The following is a 23,358-nucleotide window of genomic DNA, read 5'->3' as shown; positions in this document are numbered from 1 at the left end:
CCACTCATAACCATACATAAGCATAAACATGCTAGATCTTATCAAAGTAAAGATCATTTTAGCAATGCCTTTCGAAAGACAGAAAGAAATCAATCAAAATTTTGGAGAAGGATTAGGTATTGACTTCAAGAATTCGACTAAGAGCATCGACAAACATATTAGTTGCACCCTTTCTATAATGAATTTTGAAGTCAAACTCTTGCATAAACTCTATCTATCTCGCCTTGCGGCCATGGGGATCAGGCTAATCACTAAGGTATATGATTTCCGTCCAAATAATAAATTGGATGATGTATAAATAATGATGCTATACTTTAAGCACATGGGTGACTGCCAATAATTCCTTCTCTTGAGTGGAGAAATGTATTTGGGCATTAGCGAGCTTACGGCTCTTGAATGCGATAGGTCAGTCATCTTGATAAAGGACATGTTAGACAGTCATTTCCTGGACAGTCGTTGGACGGCAGAGTACAGCAGGCTCCATGTCAACGCCGAGGACACGTCTGCAGTACGGCAAGATGCCACGTGGCACTGGTGCAATCAAACAGTAGTTCTATCCAGTCGGACTGCACAGTCGGCCAATTTTACTGCAGTCGACTGGCTATTTAAAACCAGTTTATGGCACACTCAGTCATCTATTGACTTCAAATTCTAATCTTGAGATCTGTTGGCTGAGACAAACTGTGCTTGGATTGACGGAGATCGAGGTCATCAAGTCGGAGACACACGCAGATATTTCCTCTGCTCCCGTGTATATTTCTACACTCTTATACATCATACTACACTGCAGATTTTCTGCGTTTACACTGTCTCCTTTTCTCTCTCTCTCTTCTCTCTGTGTTCACTCTCTCTCAGTCTTTGTCCTACACTTCCGCATCGCTGCACTTTGACATGGTATCAGAGCGGTGAAGATGGACCGACTGAGGGTTGAACCTATCTAAAGAGGAGATTTCAGCGCGACACAAGGCTGCGTTTCTGGGATTCGAGGGCGAGCGGGAGGGTTGTGCATCGGATCAAGGCTGAAGCGAGCATAGGCGTGCGGGAAAGGAGTCTAATCGGTGAATTTGCTGCAGGTTATTGCTGTTCGAAGGGGAGGAAAGCTGCGTTTGAGGCCTTCCATTGCAGATTTTACTTTTTCATCGCCCCCCCCCCCCCCCCCCCCCCCCCCCCCCCCCCGAGTGAAGAAGGTTTGGGCAGCAGAGGAACCAGCCCTAGAAGGCTGCGTTTACACAGTCAAAGGGGGCTGATTTTGTGTTTGTGCAGGTATTGCAGGTTAGCATATCTACAGAGACTGATTTGGAGTTCCAGGAGATAATGGACAGGAAGGTGCCTATCCTACCGGCTCTTCCATCGGATCAAAAGCTTGATGGTGACAATTACCGCATCTGGCGGGTGATGATGTTGGCCATTTTGGAGTCTTATGATTTGGCGGAACTAGTGATGGAGGAGATTAACAGGCCCTCTGTGAGGGATGAGTCCAAACTCTCTTCCAATGCTCGTGCGGAGTTGACCAAGGCCCAGTCTCATTGGGACAAACTAAATGCCAGGATTTGATCTTTTCTGTTTCTGTCTTGCACCATAGCCGTGATAGCTCATATCGGTGGCTCGTGAGATATGGCTGGAGCTCGACCAGATGTACAACCGGATGACCCTGATGAAGATGGTTTCTTTGGAGGTGCAGATGCGGACCTTGTCCATGAATAAGTCTTCTTCACTTCGGGAACACATCAACAAGCTTCAGCAGCTTCAGATGTAGGTTCAAAATGCGGGGAAGCCTATTTCCTCCGAAGACATGGCGATCACATTACTGTCCCAGTTGCCGCCACGATTCGGTATCTTTTATTCCGCTCTTATTGCTTCAGGGCGAGAGTCAACTCTTCGGTGTGAAGAGTTGGTTCCTATGGTCTTGGACCAAGAGGAACAGTTGAAGGGACTAAATGCTTCTAAATCGGAGGCATTGGTTAGTCAAGCCTCTCAGAAGAAGAGGAAGGACCAAAAGAAGAAGAAGAAGGACAACAAATCCAAGAAGGATAAGGAGAAGGAATCGACTTGCCATATTTGTAGTAAGACCGATCATTGGAAGAAGGATTGCCCCGACAAAGACAAGAAGGACACCAAGAAGAAGGACACGAAGGATTCTGGAGCGGCGGCTGCACCCTCATCAACTACTTTTCTACACTTAGTAGTCATTGAGGACTCTACATCCAAGACTTTTGATGCTGCAATGACAGCTCCCCAGGCTCGAGAGTGGATTGTGGACAATGGTGCCTCACGGCACATGACTCCTTCCAATGGTGTTGCCCATTTGCGACCTTTGTATGGGTAGATTCTCATTGGAGATAGCTCTTCTGCGCCTATTGCTGCGCGGGATGAGATGCAGCTTATTCCAGATGGATATGGTGATACCCACACTTCCAAGGTATTGCATGTGCCAGGCTTGGGGTATCATTTGCTTTCGGTCCATAAGATTTGTGCTCTTGGTCTCTTGGTGGAGTTTAACAATGATATTATTCGCGTCCTTGATCGTGGATCGAGAAAGGTTCTCTCTGTAGGGTATGAGGAGGATGGCATCTACAAGTTGAAGTCTTCCCTAGCTCTTACCTCTCTTCTTCTTACCTCTCAGAGCTTTGGCATGCTCGGTTTGGCCACTTGAACTATGTAGTACCTTCGGAAGGCATCGCGAGGATCGTTTGTCCGAGGTTTGCCGGATATAGTGGTGAGCCATCAGCCATGTGTCTCCTGCATTCGTGGGAAATTGCATTGGGATGCGATTCCCAACAAAGCTTCGAGGCGGTCTACTTCACCCATAGAGCTTGTATCTACAGATCTTTGTGGCCCGATGAGGACCGAGTCCCTAAAGGGGAGCTTGTACTTCATGTTGATCGTAGATAACTACAGCAAGATGACTTGGGCCTATTTCTTGACTTTGAAGTCGGAGACTTTCTCTCACTTCAAGGATGGGCTTCTCTTTGAGGAGAACCGTTCTGGCCGATGACTGAAGACCTTGCATTCAAACAAGGGAGGTGAATTTATGTCTAATGATTTTACTCGTTTTTGTGCAGATAGGGGCATTCACCAAGAGTTTGCTAACACCAACACTCCCCAAGAGAATGGCATTTTGGAGCAAAAGAACCAAAGCGTGATCGAGATGGCGCGCACCATGATGGAGCATCGACAAACACCTCAATTTCTGTGGGCCGAGGCAGTGGCTACCGCCGTTCACATCCTCAATCGATCTCCCACTTCTGCCGTTGACAGGATGACACCTTTTGAGACTTACTTCGGGACTATGCCTGATGTCTCTTATTTTAGGATCTTTGGGTGTGACGCTTATGTGCACATTCTGAAGACGCAGCGTGACAAGATCGAGGCGCTTCCCGACGACACGTTTTTGTTGGCTACAACTCCCAGTCCCAAGGTTATCGTCTGTTTGATCCCGTCAAGCGGGATGTCTACACGAGCCGAGATGTGCAGTTCGTGGAAGTTCCGGCCACAAAGGAGGGTGAGAAGCACCCCGTTCTTGGAGATCCAAGGGAGATATGGGCTCCCGCAACAGTTCCTTTGGAGCCACAGTTTTTTTATGGAGATTCTTCTTCTGATTCCGAGTCTTCACTTCCACGACCACCCCCAAGGAGCTTCCGCCAATGGATGTTCCTGAATCTTCAGCAGCTGGAGAGCGACGAGGAGAGGTCCGACCTCCTCCTCGTTGGGCCCGTGACACACTCCAAGATTCAAGGATCGAGGAGGTCCCTAAGGAGTGGAAACCGCAGGATGGACCACAGAGGTCGCGGAGGAACCAGACACATTCTTCGGGGCTTATTTGCTCCAACTATTGTTTGCTAACCCGTGTTATGCACGATCGTGAGCCCACTTCAGTGAAGGAGGCTTTGCAGTCTGATCATTGGCGGAAGGCCATGGAAGCCGAGTTGGAGGCTATTGAGAGGAATGGCACTTAGTCGCTTGTGCCTCGTCCCTCTCACAAGAAGGTGATTGGTGTTAAGTGGGTCTTCAAGACCAAGTACCTTAGCGATGGTTCTTTGGACAAGCACAAGGCTCGCCTTGTTGTAAAGGTTTTGCTTAGCGTCCCGGCATTGATTTCCATGATACTTTTGCCCCACTGCTCGTATAGCGACTATTCGAGTTGTTCTTGCCTTGGCTCGCTATAGAAGATGGCATGTCTATCAATTGGATGTGAAGTCGGCCTTTCTGATTGGTGACTTGCAGGAGGAGATCTATGTTGAGCAGCCTCCTAGCTTTGGATCCTCGGATGGGAAAGTTTACAGTATGAAAAAGGCCTTCTATGGCCTCAAGCAAGATCTGCATGCATGGAACAAGAAGATTGACTCGTTTCTTCAGTCGAAGTTGGAATATCGGCGCTCACAAGCCGATCTGCAGCTTTATGTGCACACTTCCGAGGTTGGTCTTGTGTTGTTTGTGTTGTATGTTGATGATTTGATTCTGATAGGGGATCATGCATAGAAGGTCTGAGAGACCAAGATAGCTTTACATCAAACATTCGAGATGACCGATTTGGGGCTTCTTCATTTCTTCTTGGGTCACGAGATTTATCAATCTCAGAGGGGGATTTTCATCTCTCAGCAAAGGTACATTCAGGAGCTCTTGGTGACTTTTGAGATGGAGACTTGCTGACCCATTGCTACTCCTATGGATCCGAACTGGAAGGCCACTTCACATTCAGATTCTCCTGCGATGGATGCTTCACGCTACACCCAAACAGCTGCATTGGCAGGTTGCCCTGAGGATTCTTCGGTATTTGAGGGGGACCTCTGACTTAGGGATTTCTTATCCCGCCAGTACAGATGCTTCAGATCTGGTTCTTGCAAGTTGGAGTGACTCGGATTGGGCTGGCGATGTGGACCACCGACGGTCTACTACACGCTACTGTTTTACCTTGGGTACAGGTGTTATCTCTTGGAGTAGCAAGAAGCCGCCCACGGTAGCCCTTTCTTCCACGACATGTGAGGTTGTGTGGCTTCGAAGATTGTTGGAGGAGCTTGGCTGCCCCCAGACTCGTCCTACTCTTCTGCGGTGCGACAATGAGAGTTGCATTGCCTTGGTACGGAATCCTGTATTCCATGCCCAGACGAAGCACATTGCGATCCAGTATCACTTCATTCGGGAGAAGCTTCTAGATGGGACCATTGATGTGGAGTATTGCAAGACGGAGGATAATCTTGCAGATTTGTTTACGAAGGCACTTCCCCAGGCTCTTCTTCAGCAGCATTCCAGATCCCTCAGTCTTTTGCCCCATCCAAGATCTGAGAGGGGATGTTAGACAATCATTTCCTGGACAGTCGGTGGACACCAAAGTACAGCAGGCTCCACGTCAACGCAGAGGACACGTCAACAGTACAGCAGATGCCACGTGGCACTCGTGCAGTCAGACAGCAGTTCTATCCAATCGGACTGCACAGCGACTGCATTTAATGCAGCCAACCTGGTGCTGTTATTGCCTATTTTTCTGGCTATTTATAGCCAGTTTGTGGCACACTCAATCATCTATTGACTTCAGATTCTGGTCTTGAGATCTATTGGCTGAGACAGATTGTGCTCAGGCTGATGGAGATCGAGGTCATCAAGTCGGAGACACACGCAGATATTTCCTCTATCCCCGTGTATATTTCTGCACTCTTATACAGCATACTACACTGCAGATTTTCTGCGTTTACAGTCTCCTTTTCTCTCGCGCTCTTCTCTCTGTGTTCGCTCTCTCTCAGTCTTTGTCCTACGCTTCCGCATCACTGCACTCTGATAGGACAGCACCTGAAGCATAATCGCTAATATCTATATGAACTTCAACATGTTTATTTGGAGCAATAATTTACAACATCGGCGTACTGGTAATGAGTTGTTTCAATGTTTGAAAACATTGGTCAAGCTTACTATTCTAAACAACCAGCGGACTAACATGATGCTTCTTACTTTGGATAAACTTAAGCAAATGTATCAAGGGTTCAACAATATGAGCATAGTCTTTTATGAATTTTTTTTTAAACCTAAAAAAGATTTTACTTGTCTTAGTCCATGGAATAGGCCAATCAAGCACTACTTATACCTTTTCAGAATCAATCCGAATACCATCAATCAAGATGACATGACCAAGGTATAACACCTCCATGTGAAAAAATTTGCACTTAGATAATTTAGCAAACAATGGCTCTTGACTTAAAAAATGTAAGATGAGGTATAAATGTTTTATATGTTCCTCCAACACCTTACTATAAACAAGGATATCATCAAGGAAAACGGCTATCCAGTTTCCAAGATATGGACAAAATAATTCATTCATCATCTATTGAAAAGTTGTAGGGAGTATTGGTCAATCCATTGTGTACTCTTTATTCCTTGCACAAATTTTGTATGCTACACTGTGTAATTTTTACATAGTATTATAGCCCAAAGAGCTCTAGGGAGTAAAGAGTCCATGAGAGGCAAGGGTTTCAATAGCAAAGAGGAGCAATGTCGTCATTCAAAAGTGGTTCTAGTGCATTGGATAGCGATGGTGTTGTACAAGCAATTCAAATAGTGCGGCTTTGTATACCAATCTTCAATGAAGGCAAGCTAGATAGTATAAACTACACTTTGTGCAAGTTTAAATTTATAATTATCCTTGATTCTTATGAGCTCTTGGAGAGGGTGCCACAACCACCCCCAATCATGAGATTTGAGTGTAATGAATCCTCCAAATACTAATCTTCTAGAAGCTTGGAAAGGAAGGAATATAGATGCATTGTGTTCCTTAGTCAGGAGCTGTTTTGATAGTGCTTTGATTATTATTTAGCATATATCTAGGGCATCATAGTCTTGGAACGTACCGAGGAGTCAACATAAAACATAAAACCAAACAATGATTCAAAATTTTGAGGATTAACTGGTAGTGGGGACTCGGCTCAATAAAACCCTTCTTCAAATAGTCTTGAATGTGCTTAGCTATGTCATCCTCCTCTTTCGGGCTAAACCAATAAGGTTGTCGAGAGACGAAATGGCTACCAAGCAGCATTTCAATCCTATTGTCTAAGGTTTCGCAAAATAGCAGAAGTCCATCAAGTAGCTCGGACGGAAAGACGTCGATATACTCATGTAATATCGTATCCAAATACTCATTTACATTTGAATTCAAAATAAGATTATTGTTAAAAGAAATTGAATTACATCGAGAATACAATGATTGAAACTTTTTCACAAAATAAATATAAGTAGTAACGCTTGGATCAGAAAAAATTGAGCTCGCTTCATTTCTAAAATCATATGTATATTGTTTTCTATGATCCTAGAGGATAAATAGCCCTCGATCACATGGAAACAACTATCAAGCTTAAAAGAAAGCACATGATTTTTAGGGTTGGCATCCCATACCACCCGTTCACACTATCCCAATGTACAGATGCATTAGTCAACAAGCCAGGAGTCCAAGAGTGGTTCTATAATCTATTGAATGTTGATTTTGCGGCTTACCTATTAGCAATTACCAATTACTTAACCTCAATCTCTTAATTTGAATAAAAACATATTGTCATTCGTGTCCTCTCGCAAGATTGTAGTTCAAGGCTTGTTGAGAGGAATTGGAGCACATAAGCCCTCTTCCACACCAAAAAGAGAAACAAGCGCATAACTGCCCAACTAGAGTGTTTAGTGTTTTGCCATTGCAATCTCTAGCTTCTTGAGAGGACCGCTCTATCTCTTGAGCCTTCGCAGGTAAATTGGTAATGCGTAATGTTATGTATAATTAACTTTTCAGCCTTGACACTTGAGAACTAGCACACTCTCTATTTATAGATGAAAAGCCAACCAAAAAGTAGGGAGCTTGCTTATGAGACACTGAAACACACTAAGAGCATTTCAGTTTTGGGGCTGCTTAATGAGCAAATGAAGGTTTAATGTGTACTGCACCCTTTTCAGCTTTACACAAGAAACTACGTTTTGCAATGATTTGCAGTACTTTCCTATAGTGGTGCCATCCTTCACTAATTCTAGCAAAACTAACGACGACACTAGTGCGTACAAGTTGTTTTATGCATAGTTTGAGGCAAAAGATTGTTGCATTTTTATAAATATGCTTAAGAACGTGATTGTGAAGTGTAGGCCTTCAAGGCAAACCTAAGCTTCTAATATAAACAAATGCTCTAAAGACACATACCATGTCTCAAGTGTCATAAAAGCACGAGCCTCCAAATAGCATCCAAATGTGAGAATCAGCAACAAAAGCGGGAGGATATAACTCTAAAACACCAAGAAGAATGAACACTGAAAGACATAACACTAGAACTCAAAGAATGAACGGGCAATGGAATCCATAATACAAGATATGAGATACCATACAAACCACACAAGTGATGGCACATGTGATGAAGAAGTCCACTAATAGACAATCGGACAAGACTCAAGGCAAATGGACCAGCCCTAAATGAGCTGCCCAGCTGCCCATACAAGTGCCCAATAACAAGCCGAGTGAAGGAGCCTATCACTCATGAAAACACTGCTAACTCCCTCTCTCATATCATGGGTCAGTAGTAAAATAACCTAAGCAATGACAGGGAGCATACATGAAACCGTGTGTCCCCCTATTGGGATGCTAGGAGCAAACAAACACTGCTCACCATCGAAACCTCCCATCATGGACCTAAAAGTCGAACTAGCTCCAAGATTTGAACAGCCAAACTCACCCATCGATACATGTATAAAGCCTCCCTCAATTTTGACTATATTATGTGGATGTATGAAAGTCAATCGGCATGCTCTACCTCTGCCCTCTCACAATCATTCCTCTCTGCCCCAAGGATATGTGAGGAGCATTGCTCCACTATTATAGAACAGGGGTATCCTCATGCTGTGCCACGATGTGCACCAGAGGAGAAAGAGTATTGTTGTAGTGGATATTAGAGAGTGCTAGAATTTGCATAGGCACTAGACCAGCCTAACCAGACCATAGGAGGACTTGGTTTCACTCTCTTATACAAAAGCACCATCCACAACCAAAAGTATTGCTTGAAGATATAATTGAACCATGCATGGTTATTACACATGATCACCCACTATCTACTAAGGGCATATTTTGAGATGAACAACTAGGGGACCATTTATGGTTACAAGACCTAATATCTCTACTAGCTACTAAAAGAGGCTCTTTGAAATGGGCAGCTGATGTGAAGAAAGGGTATGGCAAACACAAATAATGCAAAAAGTATGACAACATTGAGAACACAATATGTAGAAGCGGAATGAGAATGAATGAATGAGAATGTAGATGATACAATCAAGGTGCCTTGAACCTCCATGTCTCTAGGACCACGACAGAGGTGTTTGACAGTGGCTTTGGCTATGTTGTACTCATGACAAATCCTGAAGCACGACAATGATCCACTAGGCTGGATGGTGACATTCATGAGCTCCAAGGGCATCAACAACAAGAATGAAATTATTTATTGATGAGAGAACTTGTAGCAGCAAAAATGCAAATGTTTGCTGGTTGAAATGCCTCCAGGAATATCTCCAAGAGCAGCAGTAAAAACAAAATTGTCTGCTGATGGAAGAGTAGCAAAAATGCAAATGTGTGCTAACTGAAGGTTGGAGAGTGGAATGAATGAAGGATGAAGGGTGCATAAACAACTGATCTTATTTATAGATGATTATGGTGCATTTGTTCTATTGCTCTAAAATAAGGTTCTTTAGTTTCAATCATCAACATTAAATGCTTTTTGGGGCTACTTTAAGGAGAATTGAATAGAGATCAATGCACAATGATTTAGGATTAGTGGAAACCTTGATTAAAATGGCTCAATATCCCCCTTTTGGGCGCAAAAAGATTGTGCCTAGGACAGTGAGTAAGTCACGTTTTCATCCTCTAGTTATAGAGAGTTTTAGTGCATTTGTTATACTATTACAAAATAAAGCCATTTATCTTTGTAATCAACATTAAATGCTTTTTGGGGCTATTTTAAGGAGAAATAAATAGGGATTAAAACCACATAAGGTCCGGCCTCAAAGCAACCAAGGCATCAAATCAGGGTGGCTTGATAGGCTAGCAGCAGTCTGCTACCAAAGGGGCTACCATGATTATAGAGGTAATGTATATCTTCTTTTAAAATGCCCAATTAAATGGATCTTACAGTGTCCTTTTCTTTTCTTTTATGGCTGTAAATGAATATAGTTAGACTTGAGATTTTTTATATCCTCCATACAAAGAATCGTTGCAAGGATGAGGTAACAAAGTGTAGAAAGTAATGACGAGGCAATATTGCGGTGGTGAGTGCCATAGTGGACATGCATAATGATGATGTGCTGCAAATATGGTTGATCCAAGTTGACCGTTCCTTTCACAAGGTAAAATAGAGATATGCTCACATAGTGCAATGAGTTTTCATCCTTGGATTGGCTCCTGCTTTCACACGTTTCTCCCCTGTTCACAGTGTTTTGGTTCACATTAACACAATACCAATGCATGGATGATGCAAGGGATAATGCAAAGCATAGTTACCAGGAATGGGGAACGGGGAACGGGAACGGGAATGGGAACGGGAACCCCCGGAACAGCTAAAGTTGGGAACGGGAACCCCCGGAACGGGAGGAATATATATATATATATATAGCAGGCAAGAGAGGTGGGAGCAGGTAGGGCCCAGGCGAGGCAGGCGGGAGCAGGTAGGGCCAGGCGAGGTAGGCAGCAGGCGGGCAAGAGAGACAGGAGCACGTAGGGCCTAAGCGAGGCAAGCGAACAAAGCAGGCGACAGAGGCAGGAGCAAGCGGGACAATCTGATTCCAAGGAACGGCCGTTCCAAACAAGGAACGGCTGTTGGAACGGCCCGGAAAGGGCAGGAACGAGGCTGGGAACGGGGAAGAACGTTCCATGGGCGTTTCGCCGGTAGACACATGTCGGAACGCGTTAATCCATTCCTAAGGCCTGGAACGGGCATTCCCTGTTTCTATGATGCAAAGTGTTATGCTCAAACAAAATGCTATGCATGATGCATTGGTATGGTGTACCGCTTGAGTAGTGCCCTCATAGGGAAATTGTTTGCTTGGCCAAACGCCCTTTTACAAGCATGATTGTCAAGACACATGAAAAATGACATAAATGCATGAAGATGTCAATACAATGACCTAGATCCTATAAGTACAAAGAGAAGGTTACTTGCCAATCTCATTATTGAACAGTGGAAAGAGAAGTAAGCACCCCATCTCACCCTATCATGACAATGCCATAGGGTTGGAAGCATCTGATGAAGATGAGTGAAGAGCGTGTTTAGCTGAAACCTTGTGAAATGAATGGCCTCCATGGTAGCCTCAAGGAAGGCTGTCACGTGGCCTCCAAAATCAATATGGGAAAGTTGAACTGTCGGAGTCTTTGCCCCGAACAAAAAATGGTTAGTATTGTTAGTAGGGAGAGTTGATCCCTACTATTGTTAGTACCTAACTGAAAAACAAGCAATGGTGGCATGCCCAGTTCTATTCAACTATTGACAAATGACTGCTGCATGGACCCTTGACCCCTTGGACTGACTCAGATGGTTGTTATGTGCCCAGTAGAAAAGCCAACTTCTCCCACCATATGGCTATGCTAGACCAGAACTTGGTGGGTTTGTCAGCTTGCCTATGCAAGTTTCGCCATAATTTGATCTTCTCTACAACGATACTTATTCTCCTCCAGCACATGTCTTGGCATAGAGCAAGGATGCCCTTGTCCCCACATATCCTGCAGCTAGAGAGGGATTATGTTGACTGATCATGCTGACCAATCAATGATAGTGACTGATGCAGTAAGGGTCACTACGTCCTTTTAGTAGCATGGCCAGCTATGTTTGGCTACTGGACAGATGGTTGCTGCATGGACCCTTTGCCCCTCGAACTGACTCACCAAAAAATGAACAAGACATCAGCAGTTGTATCATAGGCATAAATCATACGTGTTGAGATCCTCCCTCTTGATTTTAAGGCATACTTAATTATCACAATTACGTGTGTATATGAGCTGATTCTGAAGGAAGATAATCAAGGTTATTGTCTAAGACCAAAATACCACAGATAGCCAAAAACGACCCTAGAAAATGGAAGATTCACCCACTGCTCAATTTATGCACCATGTTTCTTTGCAATAATATAATTGGTTCTACATTTCATTGTCCCAGAGGGAAGAAGACATCAACAATTATATTGTAAGAATAATCACCACGTGATATTCTTCCTCTTGATTAAGAAGGACATACTTAATAGATCAGAATTGCATATGCAAAGGAGCTTATTCTTAAGGAAAATATCATATTACTGACGATTGTCAAAGCCCAAATTCTCATAGATACCCAACAAAATATAATAAAGATGGAAGATACCTCTCATGTTCACATCACAAACTGTACACAGCTCCTTATCAACTCATTTAGCTAGTTTACTGACTGCCAAAAAAGTTTGTCCAACATCTAGCAACCTCTAACCTACATTGCCTTCAGCAAGACTTGTTTTACCACCCTTTCTAAGTGTAACAGCAGTTAATTGTCTTCAAGGTTCCAAGCAGCACCACAACCATAAGCTAACTCTTGAAAAGTTGGTTGACACTATACAATGTCTGAATTATAAGCTAATGCTTAAGCAACTAAGAATCAAAGTTACTGTCAAAGTCCCAAATAACCAGGGATAACCAACATGAAATATTAACACATCACATCAATGCAGAATCAGGAAAGGTTGGAAGGTTGACGCACCACTCATGTCCACATTACGGAATGTACGCAGCTCCTTGGCAAACTCATTTAACCGAGCTACTGACTCTCTTCTATATCTCCTGTCTGCACCAGGCATAATATTTTCTGCAGCACTGCTCAGTGAGGGTAAGCTTCCTCCAGTTCTTCCCATCCATTTCACAGTTGCTGATATCCAAAGATAAAAAAGCCCCTTTAAAACAGTCCTTGACAAAAACCATACACAGAACAAAAATCAGGTAATTTTGCTTCTAAGAATCCTTTTCTGAGAGATATCTAAGTTACACTTTAAGCAACACCCTTTCGCCCTATGCTCCCTGTACATGTGTAAGTTTCAACTCTTTAACCAGTTTCTCAATGGATGTTTCATTGTGAAGCTTATAGTACTAATAGCATCAAGAGTCACATGTGCTTTTTCGATAAAATACTAGCTCAATGTTCCTCAATGAGGCAATTTCTAGTGTTTTCCAGTTCAAAACTGTTCCCACATGAGAAACATTTCACCATTTCACATAAAGCCAACCATAACTTTGAAATCACCATTTCAACAATCACAAAAGGCTCATACTGGAAGAAAGGAGCCAATGTCAAGACGTATAATAAGGAATAAGAACAAAATAGAAAACAGCCAAATGTTCAAGCCCAAATAAACCTTCTTGCATGGACATGGTGAAGGATTAAGAAGTATAACTGCTATAGAATACATATTGACTCTTAGAAGAAAAAGGCTCTCAGGACATTATCCGATTATAAACCTGCAATGAAGTAGCTTCTGGAACTGCTAGCTAAAAAAACAAACCGCTGCCTTTGTGACTTTTAACAATCTTCCTTCTATTCATCTTTCACCAGAGAACGCAAGAGTACACAAAAGCTAAGTGAAGCTAAAAGAAATCATACCATATACAATGGCCAGAAAAATACCAGCACCAACAGCTGGCAAAATAAAACCTGTACTGACAATGGGGGATGTTTCTTGTTCTGCAGTACTGAAGTATTGCTTCTCTCTCTGTCCAACTGAATGAGCACGCTTGACCTCACCCCTCGCTGACCTTGAGCTTGCAGAAGACTCATCATACGCCCTTACATTTGGCAACTGAAATTTTGCAGACTTAGCTCCTGATAAGAAAATGTCAAAATGCTGCCAATGACATGGTGTTAGATAATGACTTTTGAGCTTTGAGCTCTCTGCAGAGCTCAGGAAATTGCTGTGGCATCCCTGCAAGAAACAGATAACATAGAAGTGATAAGCCACGAACCACCAGTTTCCAGGGAAAACTGAAACACAGAAGTATTATCTCGAATACATCCCTATCTTCCAAAAGACAGCACAACAGACCTACCAAACAAGGAAGTAGATTCACAGTTCTTAACTTTCAAGTTTCACAAACAAAAAACAACTGAGAAGATCTGTAGTTTCCAATAGAAGTAGGTTTCTTTCTTGCTACCACATGCTAGTCAGCTAGCCAGAAAGAATGGACCTTTTACAGAAAAATCAACGCCCACAAAATGGACTCTCTTGTTATGTAGCTAAAGATTGAGCCTAAATTTTTTGATAATTACTGGCTAGTTTCTTTGACTCATGTATAGCTCCAAACATAATTCTAGAAAATCAAATAAAAAGATAGGATTCTAGAATTTTGGTTGGCACAGCATCAGTGAGGGCACTAGATCACGCTGATGATGACGGCAACACCAAAGACGGAGGAAGATGATGGAGTCAAAGAGTGCATCTACCAAGGAAGGAGGGAAGATGATAATCTAATTGACTACCAAGTGGGAAATGGCTAATAAATAGCCAAAAATCCCAAAAACTGGCCGGCCTTATATTTGGGGCTACAACCAGCATTTAATACCGGTAGAAATGCCAAAAATGCGCAGAAAAATCGTAGAAATGGTGGACAATGTCATGCAAGTGAGGCCGGCTAAAGAATGCAAAAACTACCCGAGAAATACACATAAAATCCCTGCTGGAGGAGAAAGTGCACTGAAATGCAATAAACTAAGTGATCTAAAATGAGCTACCTCCTCCGTCAAAACAAGTGATAGACAAGTCAGAGCTCCTAAAGTCCTCGTCTAACTCAAACTAAGGCTCACAAGTAGGAGATGACAAGGCATGACGAACATGACTGCTAACACCCCCTCTCAGATCCTAGATGTGGTGAAAGGCCAAAGAAGAAACGGATCTTGGGGTGGCAAGAGGAATGCCAATGTCGATGAAGATTGCCGATGAAGAAGCTCCTCGCCATCCTAGGAAGCCCCCCTCTAAAACAATAGGGGCCAAAAAATCCACAGCCGCATCACCAAGGTTGTCCCCTCTTGAAAGGGATGGGTTTTACAAGGGAACCACCAAAGGAGAGGGTGGGGGATGGGAAGGAACCTGTGGAAACGAGGGTGCACAAGCAGAAATGGGTGAGCAATAGACAACTGCATCGAAGGACCCTGCATAAGAGAAGGGGAATGGAGCATGTAAAGCCCGCTCTCCTGCCAACCTATCGTGATAACAACCCTTGAAGAAGAATCCTCAATACAAATGGCCTGCTCGATGAAAACAAATCAGGTACCAAGCCTTCTAAGGCCATAAACTGAGAGAAGTGGAAAGCCCAAGTCTAGAACATAAAGAGCCTGTGAAAGGGAGCTCGATGTGCGGTTAGGAAATAAAGGCAAAGTGCCAACATCACAAATAGGCACCGAAGCAATGTCATCAACAATGGCTGAACCCTCAAAAGGGCATAGATCTTGCAACAAATCACCTCATGGAGTCATATGACTAGAAGCTCCACTATCAACCAGCCAAGGTCTCTGAGAAGATGGGGCAACCACTGAAGAAGGCTCCTCCAAGTCAACAATATAAAGGAACACTGACTCATGGGTAACCGTTGGAGCAAAGGTAGAAGCCTCAGATGTTTTAGCTCCATCCTTCGCTTGTGTCTCCTTCCCACAATATGGGCATTTAGGCTTCTCCGAGTTGGAGTCAAAATCTGAGGAACTCTCCTATCCCCCCCGGCCGAACCTACAACAAAAGCTTTGGTGGGGGTGGTGTTGAGAAACCCTTCACCCTCAGTTTGTGTTTTTGTGTTTAAAGTTTGCAGCCCCAAAAAGGGGCGCCATCCTAGACTGACTGTGCCTATTTATAGGCCACTCTCTCATTCATTCCTCACGGCTGATTCATTCAGTCTGTCACCTCTTCTCTCCAGCCTCTCCACTACCTTCACACCCCTTCAGGAGGACATTGCGGTTCGTGGTTCATGGCTGTCTTCATCATCTTCCTTGTGCTACAACACCCTTGTTCCCTTGTATCACATTCACTCCATGATTCAGAACTTTATCATTCCATTCATCAGAGTTTCTTCTCTCTTCTCTTCTCCTCTCCATGTTTGCCGAGTTCACTCCGTGTTCCTCCCCGCCAACCCTACTATCTCGGTGGTACGTGATCTTTTGACAGGTGGATCCACTGGCTACCTCTTTGGCATACTCATCATGCTCCAAAACAAGCGGGGTAAGCTCCTCCCATAGAAACTTCTCACGGGTCCTCGATGTAAGAAGGTTGGTGTAGAAGACATCAACCCAGGGAGATGGCAGCTGAGTCAAAAGAATCATGGCCATATCCTCTAAAGAGATCAACTTGCCAAGGGACGCAAGCTCATCCCTCATGTCCTCCAACCTGTTGATATGATCCTTCATGGAAGAAGAATCATCGACAGCAAGCATCCGTAATTTCTTCTCGAGAGTAATCCGATGGGCAAATGTCTTCTGACAGTACAAAGAAGTAAGCTTTGTCCACACTTCCGCTGCTTTTCGCAACCTATGCACATGCACTAGGACAGAATCCTATAAGCTCATAAAGAGGAAAGATCAAGCTCTTGAGTTGAACTGATTCCATAAGGCCACACGATCCATCAATGATCCAATGGTGGGATCCTCCACTGCCACTAGATGAGGAATAGGATAGGTAACAAACTCCCAAAGATCGAAGGCATCAAGAATACACTCCACCTTACATGAACAAAACAAGTGATTGGAACCATCAAGCCAGTCTTCTTTGGGCAAAGAAGGGAGTACACGCACCTATATAGAGAGTGCCATGGAAGGCATATGAAGGCCAGCAGAACGAGCCTTCTGTGAAACATGGAGAGAATAGGGAGCAGAGGGATCTCGTACAAGCGGGCTAGGTGACCTCCGATTGTCGCATGAACTAGCGCAAAAATCTCTCCGTCTCTCAAAGGAAGAAACAGAGACCTCGTCCTCTAAGTCAACAATTGGTGGTAAGACATCTTCGTATATATCTACAAAACACCCACAAAAAGTTGTGTTTGGCTATGGACAACCCCAAGATAGGAGGAATTGGCTACAGGATATAGAGAGCTCGATGTAGAAGGTCCGCCTGAGGGAGAAAATGCTGTTGATTGCCACGAAGGATGCAAAAGCATCAAAACGCTGATGTGAATGCTATCACTTGCTCCTGAAAGGTTGCGTTTCACTACAGAAGGTAGTCACCTGGCCAATAGACAATCCCCTCCACCCAATAGACTTCAGATGATGACACCTGAGCGCTAGATGCAATCACCAGCCACTAGGAGCTTGCATTTTCAGCAAACGCAAATGTGGATGGCCTCACAAACTCTGTGTCGCTCTCAGATACCATGCTTTGATACCATGTGAGAGTGCACAATGGAAGAAAGAACTCAAACATATAGGAAGAGAGAGCCAATCTGCACAAGAGAAGAAGAAAAAAAACTTGCACTGAACAAGGAACAAATGCTAAATACAGGAGGAGGACTAATCAATCCCTACACGCAGCCCACGGTGTCAGTGAGGGCACCAGATCAGGCTAATGATGACAGCAACACTGAAGACGAAGGAAGATAACAAAGTTGGAGAGTGCACTTACCAAGGAAGGAGGGAAGATGATAATCTAACTGGCTACCCAAGTGGGAAATGGCTATAAATAGCCAAAAATCCCAAAATTTGTCCGACCAGCAATTAATACTGGTAAAAATGCTAGAAATGCTCAGAAAAATCCCGAAAAGAGTGGACAATGTCTGACAAGTGAGGCACGCCGAAGAATGCAGAAACTGCCCTGTGAAATGCACATAAAATCCTAATTGGAGGAGAAAATGCATTGAAATGCAATAAACTGAGTAATCTAGAATGAGCTACCCCCTCCGTCAAAACAAGTGATAGACAGGTCAAAGCTCCTAAAGTCCTCATCTAACTCAGATTGAGGCTCACAGGCAAGAGACAACAAGGCATGACAAACATGACTCCTAGCACATCCTCTTCAACAAATGGCACGAAAGGATTCATATTATATCAAGCAAAGGAATGGCATGGTTGCCCCTCCTACTGCTTTCTAGTGCTAATGATGCAATCCCCCCAAATAACTCTCTGGTGTCAAAGAGGAAGTGTGAGCAGATGGTGAGGTGGGACAGTTGAGTCTCATCTACCCTATCCCCTGTACACACGATCCAAAGAGAGTATTCCCTAACATGTCAACCAAAGTCTAGCAAGTTTTGAAATCCTGGAGCTAAGATTGACATCCAGGTTCATGATGGGCTAGTATTTTGCCAAAGAGCGGGCTTGACTCCTAGTTCGAGCTCACATGAGGGGACACTTTGGCCATTTGGCCAAAGGCAAGGAATCCATGGTCATATATACTTAGAGGCATTACTAAAAGGATGGTCGTATGTGCTACTAGAGACACATTGTTTGATAGACATAGAGAGCTACTATGCTTCTCTCTATCTTCAAGAGCTGGTATAAGTGATATCAACATCAAGTTCTCCTTGAGGCACCTTAGTGGTGGCTTAATCACCCACTGCTTGCGTATCCATAGTCCATTTTGATACTCCTTGCTATATGTACTATGATGAGTAATTATCATTGTATATTATATTGTACCAAATCATCCATAATTTGAGTGATCTAAGAGAGATGTTAGTAAATTAGTCAGTTCATGTGTTAGGGTTTAGGCACAATATTTTATGAAAGCATTTTTTTGGAGCTTAATTTATGTGGTCTACAATCATTATTAGCTAGCTGGCCATCCCCCAAGTGTACTCCAAAGTACACAACTCGCCCTCATACTATATATGGCTCACACATTCCCATTGCTATGGCCAAAAATACTCTTAATAATAAGTGGTTGAATTTCACCACTTAGAAAGCTTAGGCAATAAGTGATATAGTCCCACGGTCTTTGGAACTCGTACAAGGATTAGAGCCACTGCCTAATCCTGTTTGGAGCAATCTCAAGTTGATCCAATGATGACGGGCATGCAAGTTTGCAACAAATATCAAATTGATGCAAGGGCTTATGCCTAGAATTTCACTACCAATTAGAATAGTTTCCACTTGCATCAACTTGCTGAGCTCATCTTGCTAAGTGTACACAACTCAAGGTAGCCATAGACATAGAATTTTTTAATATGAGCTTCAGGAGTTTACCATAAAGGAAAGGGATAATCTGATAAACAAGATGGCTGAATATAAATCTCTACTCATGGATTTGCCACCATTGCTCAACCAAATTCAAACAAGAATCAGTGAAATAACAACCTAAATTACACACCATTGCATGTGTCACCAACATATATGTTTTTCTCGGAATCAACATATGATTAGCTTCTAGCTCAACAAACAATCAGTCCATCAGGATCCGGATCGCATTATTGCAAGGTGATATGGACAATCCCACTACAAAAATCCACGGATATATTGCTTCATTACTGATCACAAATTTATAATTGATGAAAAGTCTGGCATGTTTGTGCCATTTGCCTTGATAAGCTGACATTATGGGGAGTCAGCACATATTTATCCACAATAAGTTTGTTGTGTCATGCACATTGGTTGGAGTTGGCAAAATCACAATCACCATAACATTTCCCAATTTGACATCCTTTCCAATGTTTAAACTCCTATGGAAGTATTGTCTTTCATCTGCCAGGAAAGAAAATGCAACTAGGGCAGAGCAGAGAGAAATGTTGCCTTTTGGATTTGATTGATTTGACATAACACCATTTTTGCCCGGCGGTTTGTATAAGGTCATAGATGATGCTTTAGTTATATATTTCTTTCTGAAAGAAGAGGATGTTGTATCTCAAATGACAGTCTGCTATATGGAAGTCCAGACAGATGCTCTGTATGATGTATCATTTCGGATTTCTACATGCAACCGATTTAAGGAAGTGTGATCAAATTGCAAGACACTGTTCCTGTCTGAATTCCCTAGCATTTATTGAGAATTACTTAACATGATGTCCACTAATGTTTCAGTTGAATGTAAAGCTTGAACGATGGAAGTCTAGATAGATGTTATCTTTGATGTGTCATTTTGAATTACGATATGCAACTGATTTTAGGACATATAATCAAATTGCAGGACAATGTTTCCTGACCTTATCGAGGGATTATTTAAGGGGAGGTAACAGGATGTTGTATCTCCAATGACAGTCTGCTATATGGAAGTCTAGACAGATGCTATGTATGATGTATGATTTTGGATTTCTACATGCAACTGATTTAAGGACGTGTAATAAATTTGCAAGACACTGTTCCTGTCTGAATTCCTAGCATTTATCGAGAATTACTTAGCATGAGGTCCACTAATGTTTCAGCGGAATGCAAAGCTTGAATGATGGAAGTCTAGCTAGAAGTTATCTTTGATGTGTCATTTTGAATTACGACATGCAACTGATTTTAGGACATATAATCAAATTGCAATACACTGTTTCCTGGCTCTATCGAGGGATCATTTAAGGGAGGTCCGGTGTGCCTCATCCTAGAGTGAAGCTTGAAATAATGGAAGTCTAACCGGATGCTATCTGTAATATTATCGTTTTGGATTACTACCTCAAGCTTGAATGATGGAAGTCTAGCTAAATGCTATCTATGATGTTATGATTTTGGATTACTACCTGGAACTGATTTAAGGGCATGTAATCGAATGGCAAGTTACCGTTCCGAATTCCTGGCTTTTATCGAGGATTATTTTTAACGGGAGGTCCATTAATGTCTCAGCCTGTAGTGAATCTTGAATCCGGGGAGGTCTCTCGAGCAACTACAAACGTCCAAAGAAAGCAGCATTCTTGTTTAAGTAACGAGATGAACTTACTGCGGAAAGTGCATTCTGGTGAGAGATGAACTGCATCGTTGGTGGCAGGAGAGAGCGCAATCCTGCAGGGATGGGAGACGGTACAGTAATCTGAAGGGGAAACAGACTCGGCTATCAAACGGTATCAAACGGAGGGGGAACGGCCTCTGCTATCGAATGGGGAGCTGAAGAAGAGAGGAAGAGGTGAAAGACAGTTGGGTAAAATCTGGAGGGGAAACACCCTCCGCTGTAGAATGGGGAGACCGAAGAAGATGAAAAGCTTTGTGCATATGAGCGCGAGAAAACAAAAGTGATCTAGTTATAGAGGACCTCCTTGAAGGTTTTTTTTTTGGGGTGATTGGGAGTAAACATTGAAAGTAGAAAACTATCCAAACTTTCTTTTGTTTTGATAAGAGATGAGGATAAATAAAACTAGTGCTTCATGCCCGTGTTCTTCCAATTCGAAGCATTGGTGCCAGTAACAGCCAGGATATCTCACATCCTAAGGCACGTTTCGTGTGCCAAGTTGAGTCACAAAGAAATCAACTAGGAGAGATACCAAAGGCTTTTGTGTTGTGCATAAGTATTTATGTATTTAAGAACATATCTTCTCATATGTATAAACATGCTTTATTTGGTTATACATTCTTATAAATATTATGTATCATAATTTATCATTAATATATTTGTAATACCTATATTAATATTAATAGATGATATTAATTTAATATTTAATTCTATATCTAGTTTATGTCTATTTCTCTTGCAAAAAGTACTCCACAACCTTTTCAAAAGGCAAATATATCTTATGGGACAAACCAATACACAATCCATCTAGTAAACTTATAATTGAGGAATCTACCATACCTAACATCGTACCTATGTATCAACCATATGATACTCTCAAACTTAATTAAAAATTTTGTTTCCCAAATTGCTTGCTTTTATTTCTCTATAACTATATAACTTTATGCATATCTAATATAGCATGCACTCTCTCTCTCTCTCTCTCTCTCTCTCTCTCTCTCTCTCTCTCTCTCTCTCTCCACATGTATACTTTAGAGTCACAACAACAACAGTCGGGCTTCTTAGTCATGTCCCTCTTTCTTTCTTCACAATAGAGGTCATCTAAAGATTGATGTTGCAACAATAGGCACCCTCTCGGTCTTGATACTGATGATTCATTTCACTTGAAGAATAGGTTGCTGAACTAATCCAGGTCAACTTCAAGTAAAAGGCCATGCCAAAGGCATCAACAACTGCTACTAGCATGCTCTTCAACCAAGCTAGCTTGTGTGCACTTGCCCCATGCCCAAGAACTCCATGCAAGAGCTAGAAGAAGTTGTCATCGCTATTGATGCTATGTTCCTACTACACAAAGGTGTTTGTGCCTTGAACCCTCCCTATCCTCTACCCTCTCAATAGGCTCTTCTACATGGCATAAGGAAGTAGAACACTTTACAAGACACACAATCATAGAAGATGTCATTGTGGGCACCTATGGCCAAGAAGATGTCATTGTGCCATGTGCTAAGCGAGTTAGAGTAGGGGTGACGTTGTAGCCAACAAAGGTGGAGAAGGACTACTTGTTGTTGTAGCAAAATTGGCTACAATAGTTGGCATAGTGTACTGGATCAAGGCCATGTCATTGATGTAGAGGAAGGAGTATAAGAGCATGTAGTGCACAAACACAAGTGGCCCTAAGAGGGACAATTGAGCCTCATCTAACTTCTTCGGTAGCTACTAGTTATAGCACATTTGTAGAGATACAAGTAGGTTTGAGATCTCTCTCTCTCTCTCTCTCTCTCTCTCTCTCTCTCTCTCTCTCTCTCTCTCTCTCTCTCTCTCTCTCTCTCTCTCTGTTTCCTCTATTGCATGAGAGAGAGAGAGAGAGAGATTAGCTTCCGGTGAACACCCTCACACCCCAAATGCACATGGTGCATCAAGAGATTAGCTTTTGATGAGCACCCCCACACCCCAAACACAAGTGAATGGTGCAATGGGATCTTCTTAGCTGATGGCCTACTGACAACATCTTAATGGACATGCACACAAGGCCTTGGTAGAAAAAGAGATTACAATGCACATCTACTATGTTATTGCTAGCCTCCCACATTACATCAATTGTAGTTGTTCGTGCTATGGGGCCCCTATAATGACAGTAATCTCTAGCCTATGAACGTCAATATCTAGCTAACCCAAGTTATGCTCATGTTGCATCAAGTTGTTAGAGAAATCACCATCTTTGGTTTGTTTTGAAATGTTGACATATATTGGCTATTTGGGCATTGGCCCATGTTACAAAACAATCAACATGGTTCTATTTCATTTGACGTTTATGAGTTGATTACAATTGACATACTTCATTGTGGAGAAGGGAGTTCTAATTTTGCATGTGGCTCATTAATTGGGGGGAGGAGAGAGACAAAGATAGAGAAAACTCAATGTAGGACCTAGTTATGCGAGACACAGTTGCTTAATTTTGGATTGACCATGGTAATATGTGTCATATGAGAGTATGACGTGGATGTAGGAATGGGTGCAAAAGAACATGGT

At 42.7% G+C, this 23,358-nt stretch overlaps 1 protein-coding gene across 6 annotated transcripts in view; it reads right to left on the bottom strand.

The window, feature by feature from the left end:
- The window catches only part of LOC148020607 (uncharacterized), an 86,095-nt gene extending 64,968 nt beyond the window's left edge, over positions 1-21,127 (bottom strand). For 2 of the 6 annotated variants that reach the window (XM_087698395.1, XM_087698393.1), the window contains exons 1-3: positions 20,824-21,112; positions 13,608-13,926; positions 12,714-12,878 (exon numbers count right to left, since the gene is read on the bottom strand). In XM_087698395.1, coding sequence (XP_087554521.1) covers positions 12,714-12,878; positions 13,608-13,926; positions 20,824-20,859 — 520 coding nt within the window. In that variant the 5' untranslated portion in view covers positions 20,860-21,112. Of the gene's footprint in view, positions 1-12,713; positions 12,879-13,607; positions 13,927-20,823 lie in introns of all 6 variants that reach the window. The other 4 variants (XR_015694570.1, XM_087698396.1, XM_087698397.1 and 1 more) reach the window with 4 other exon arrangements.
- Between the last annotated feature and the right edge of the window lie 2,231 nt (positions 21,128-23,358).

This window comes from Lygodium microphyllum, chromosome 18, assembly GCF_053477565.2.
Source record: "Lygodium microphyllum isolate KBCC chromosome 18, Lygodium_microphyllum_v1.1.10, whole genome shotgun sequence".
In the NCBI taxonomy this organism is placed as follows: Eukaryota; Viridiplantae; Streptophyta; class Polypodiopsida; order Schizaeales; family Lygodiaceae; genus Lygodium; species Lygodium microphyllum.
The sequence above is the reverse complement of the archived record's forward strand: the minus strand, read 5'-3'. Positions and strand labels throughout refer to the sequence as shown.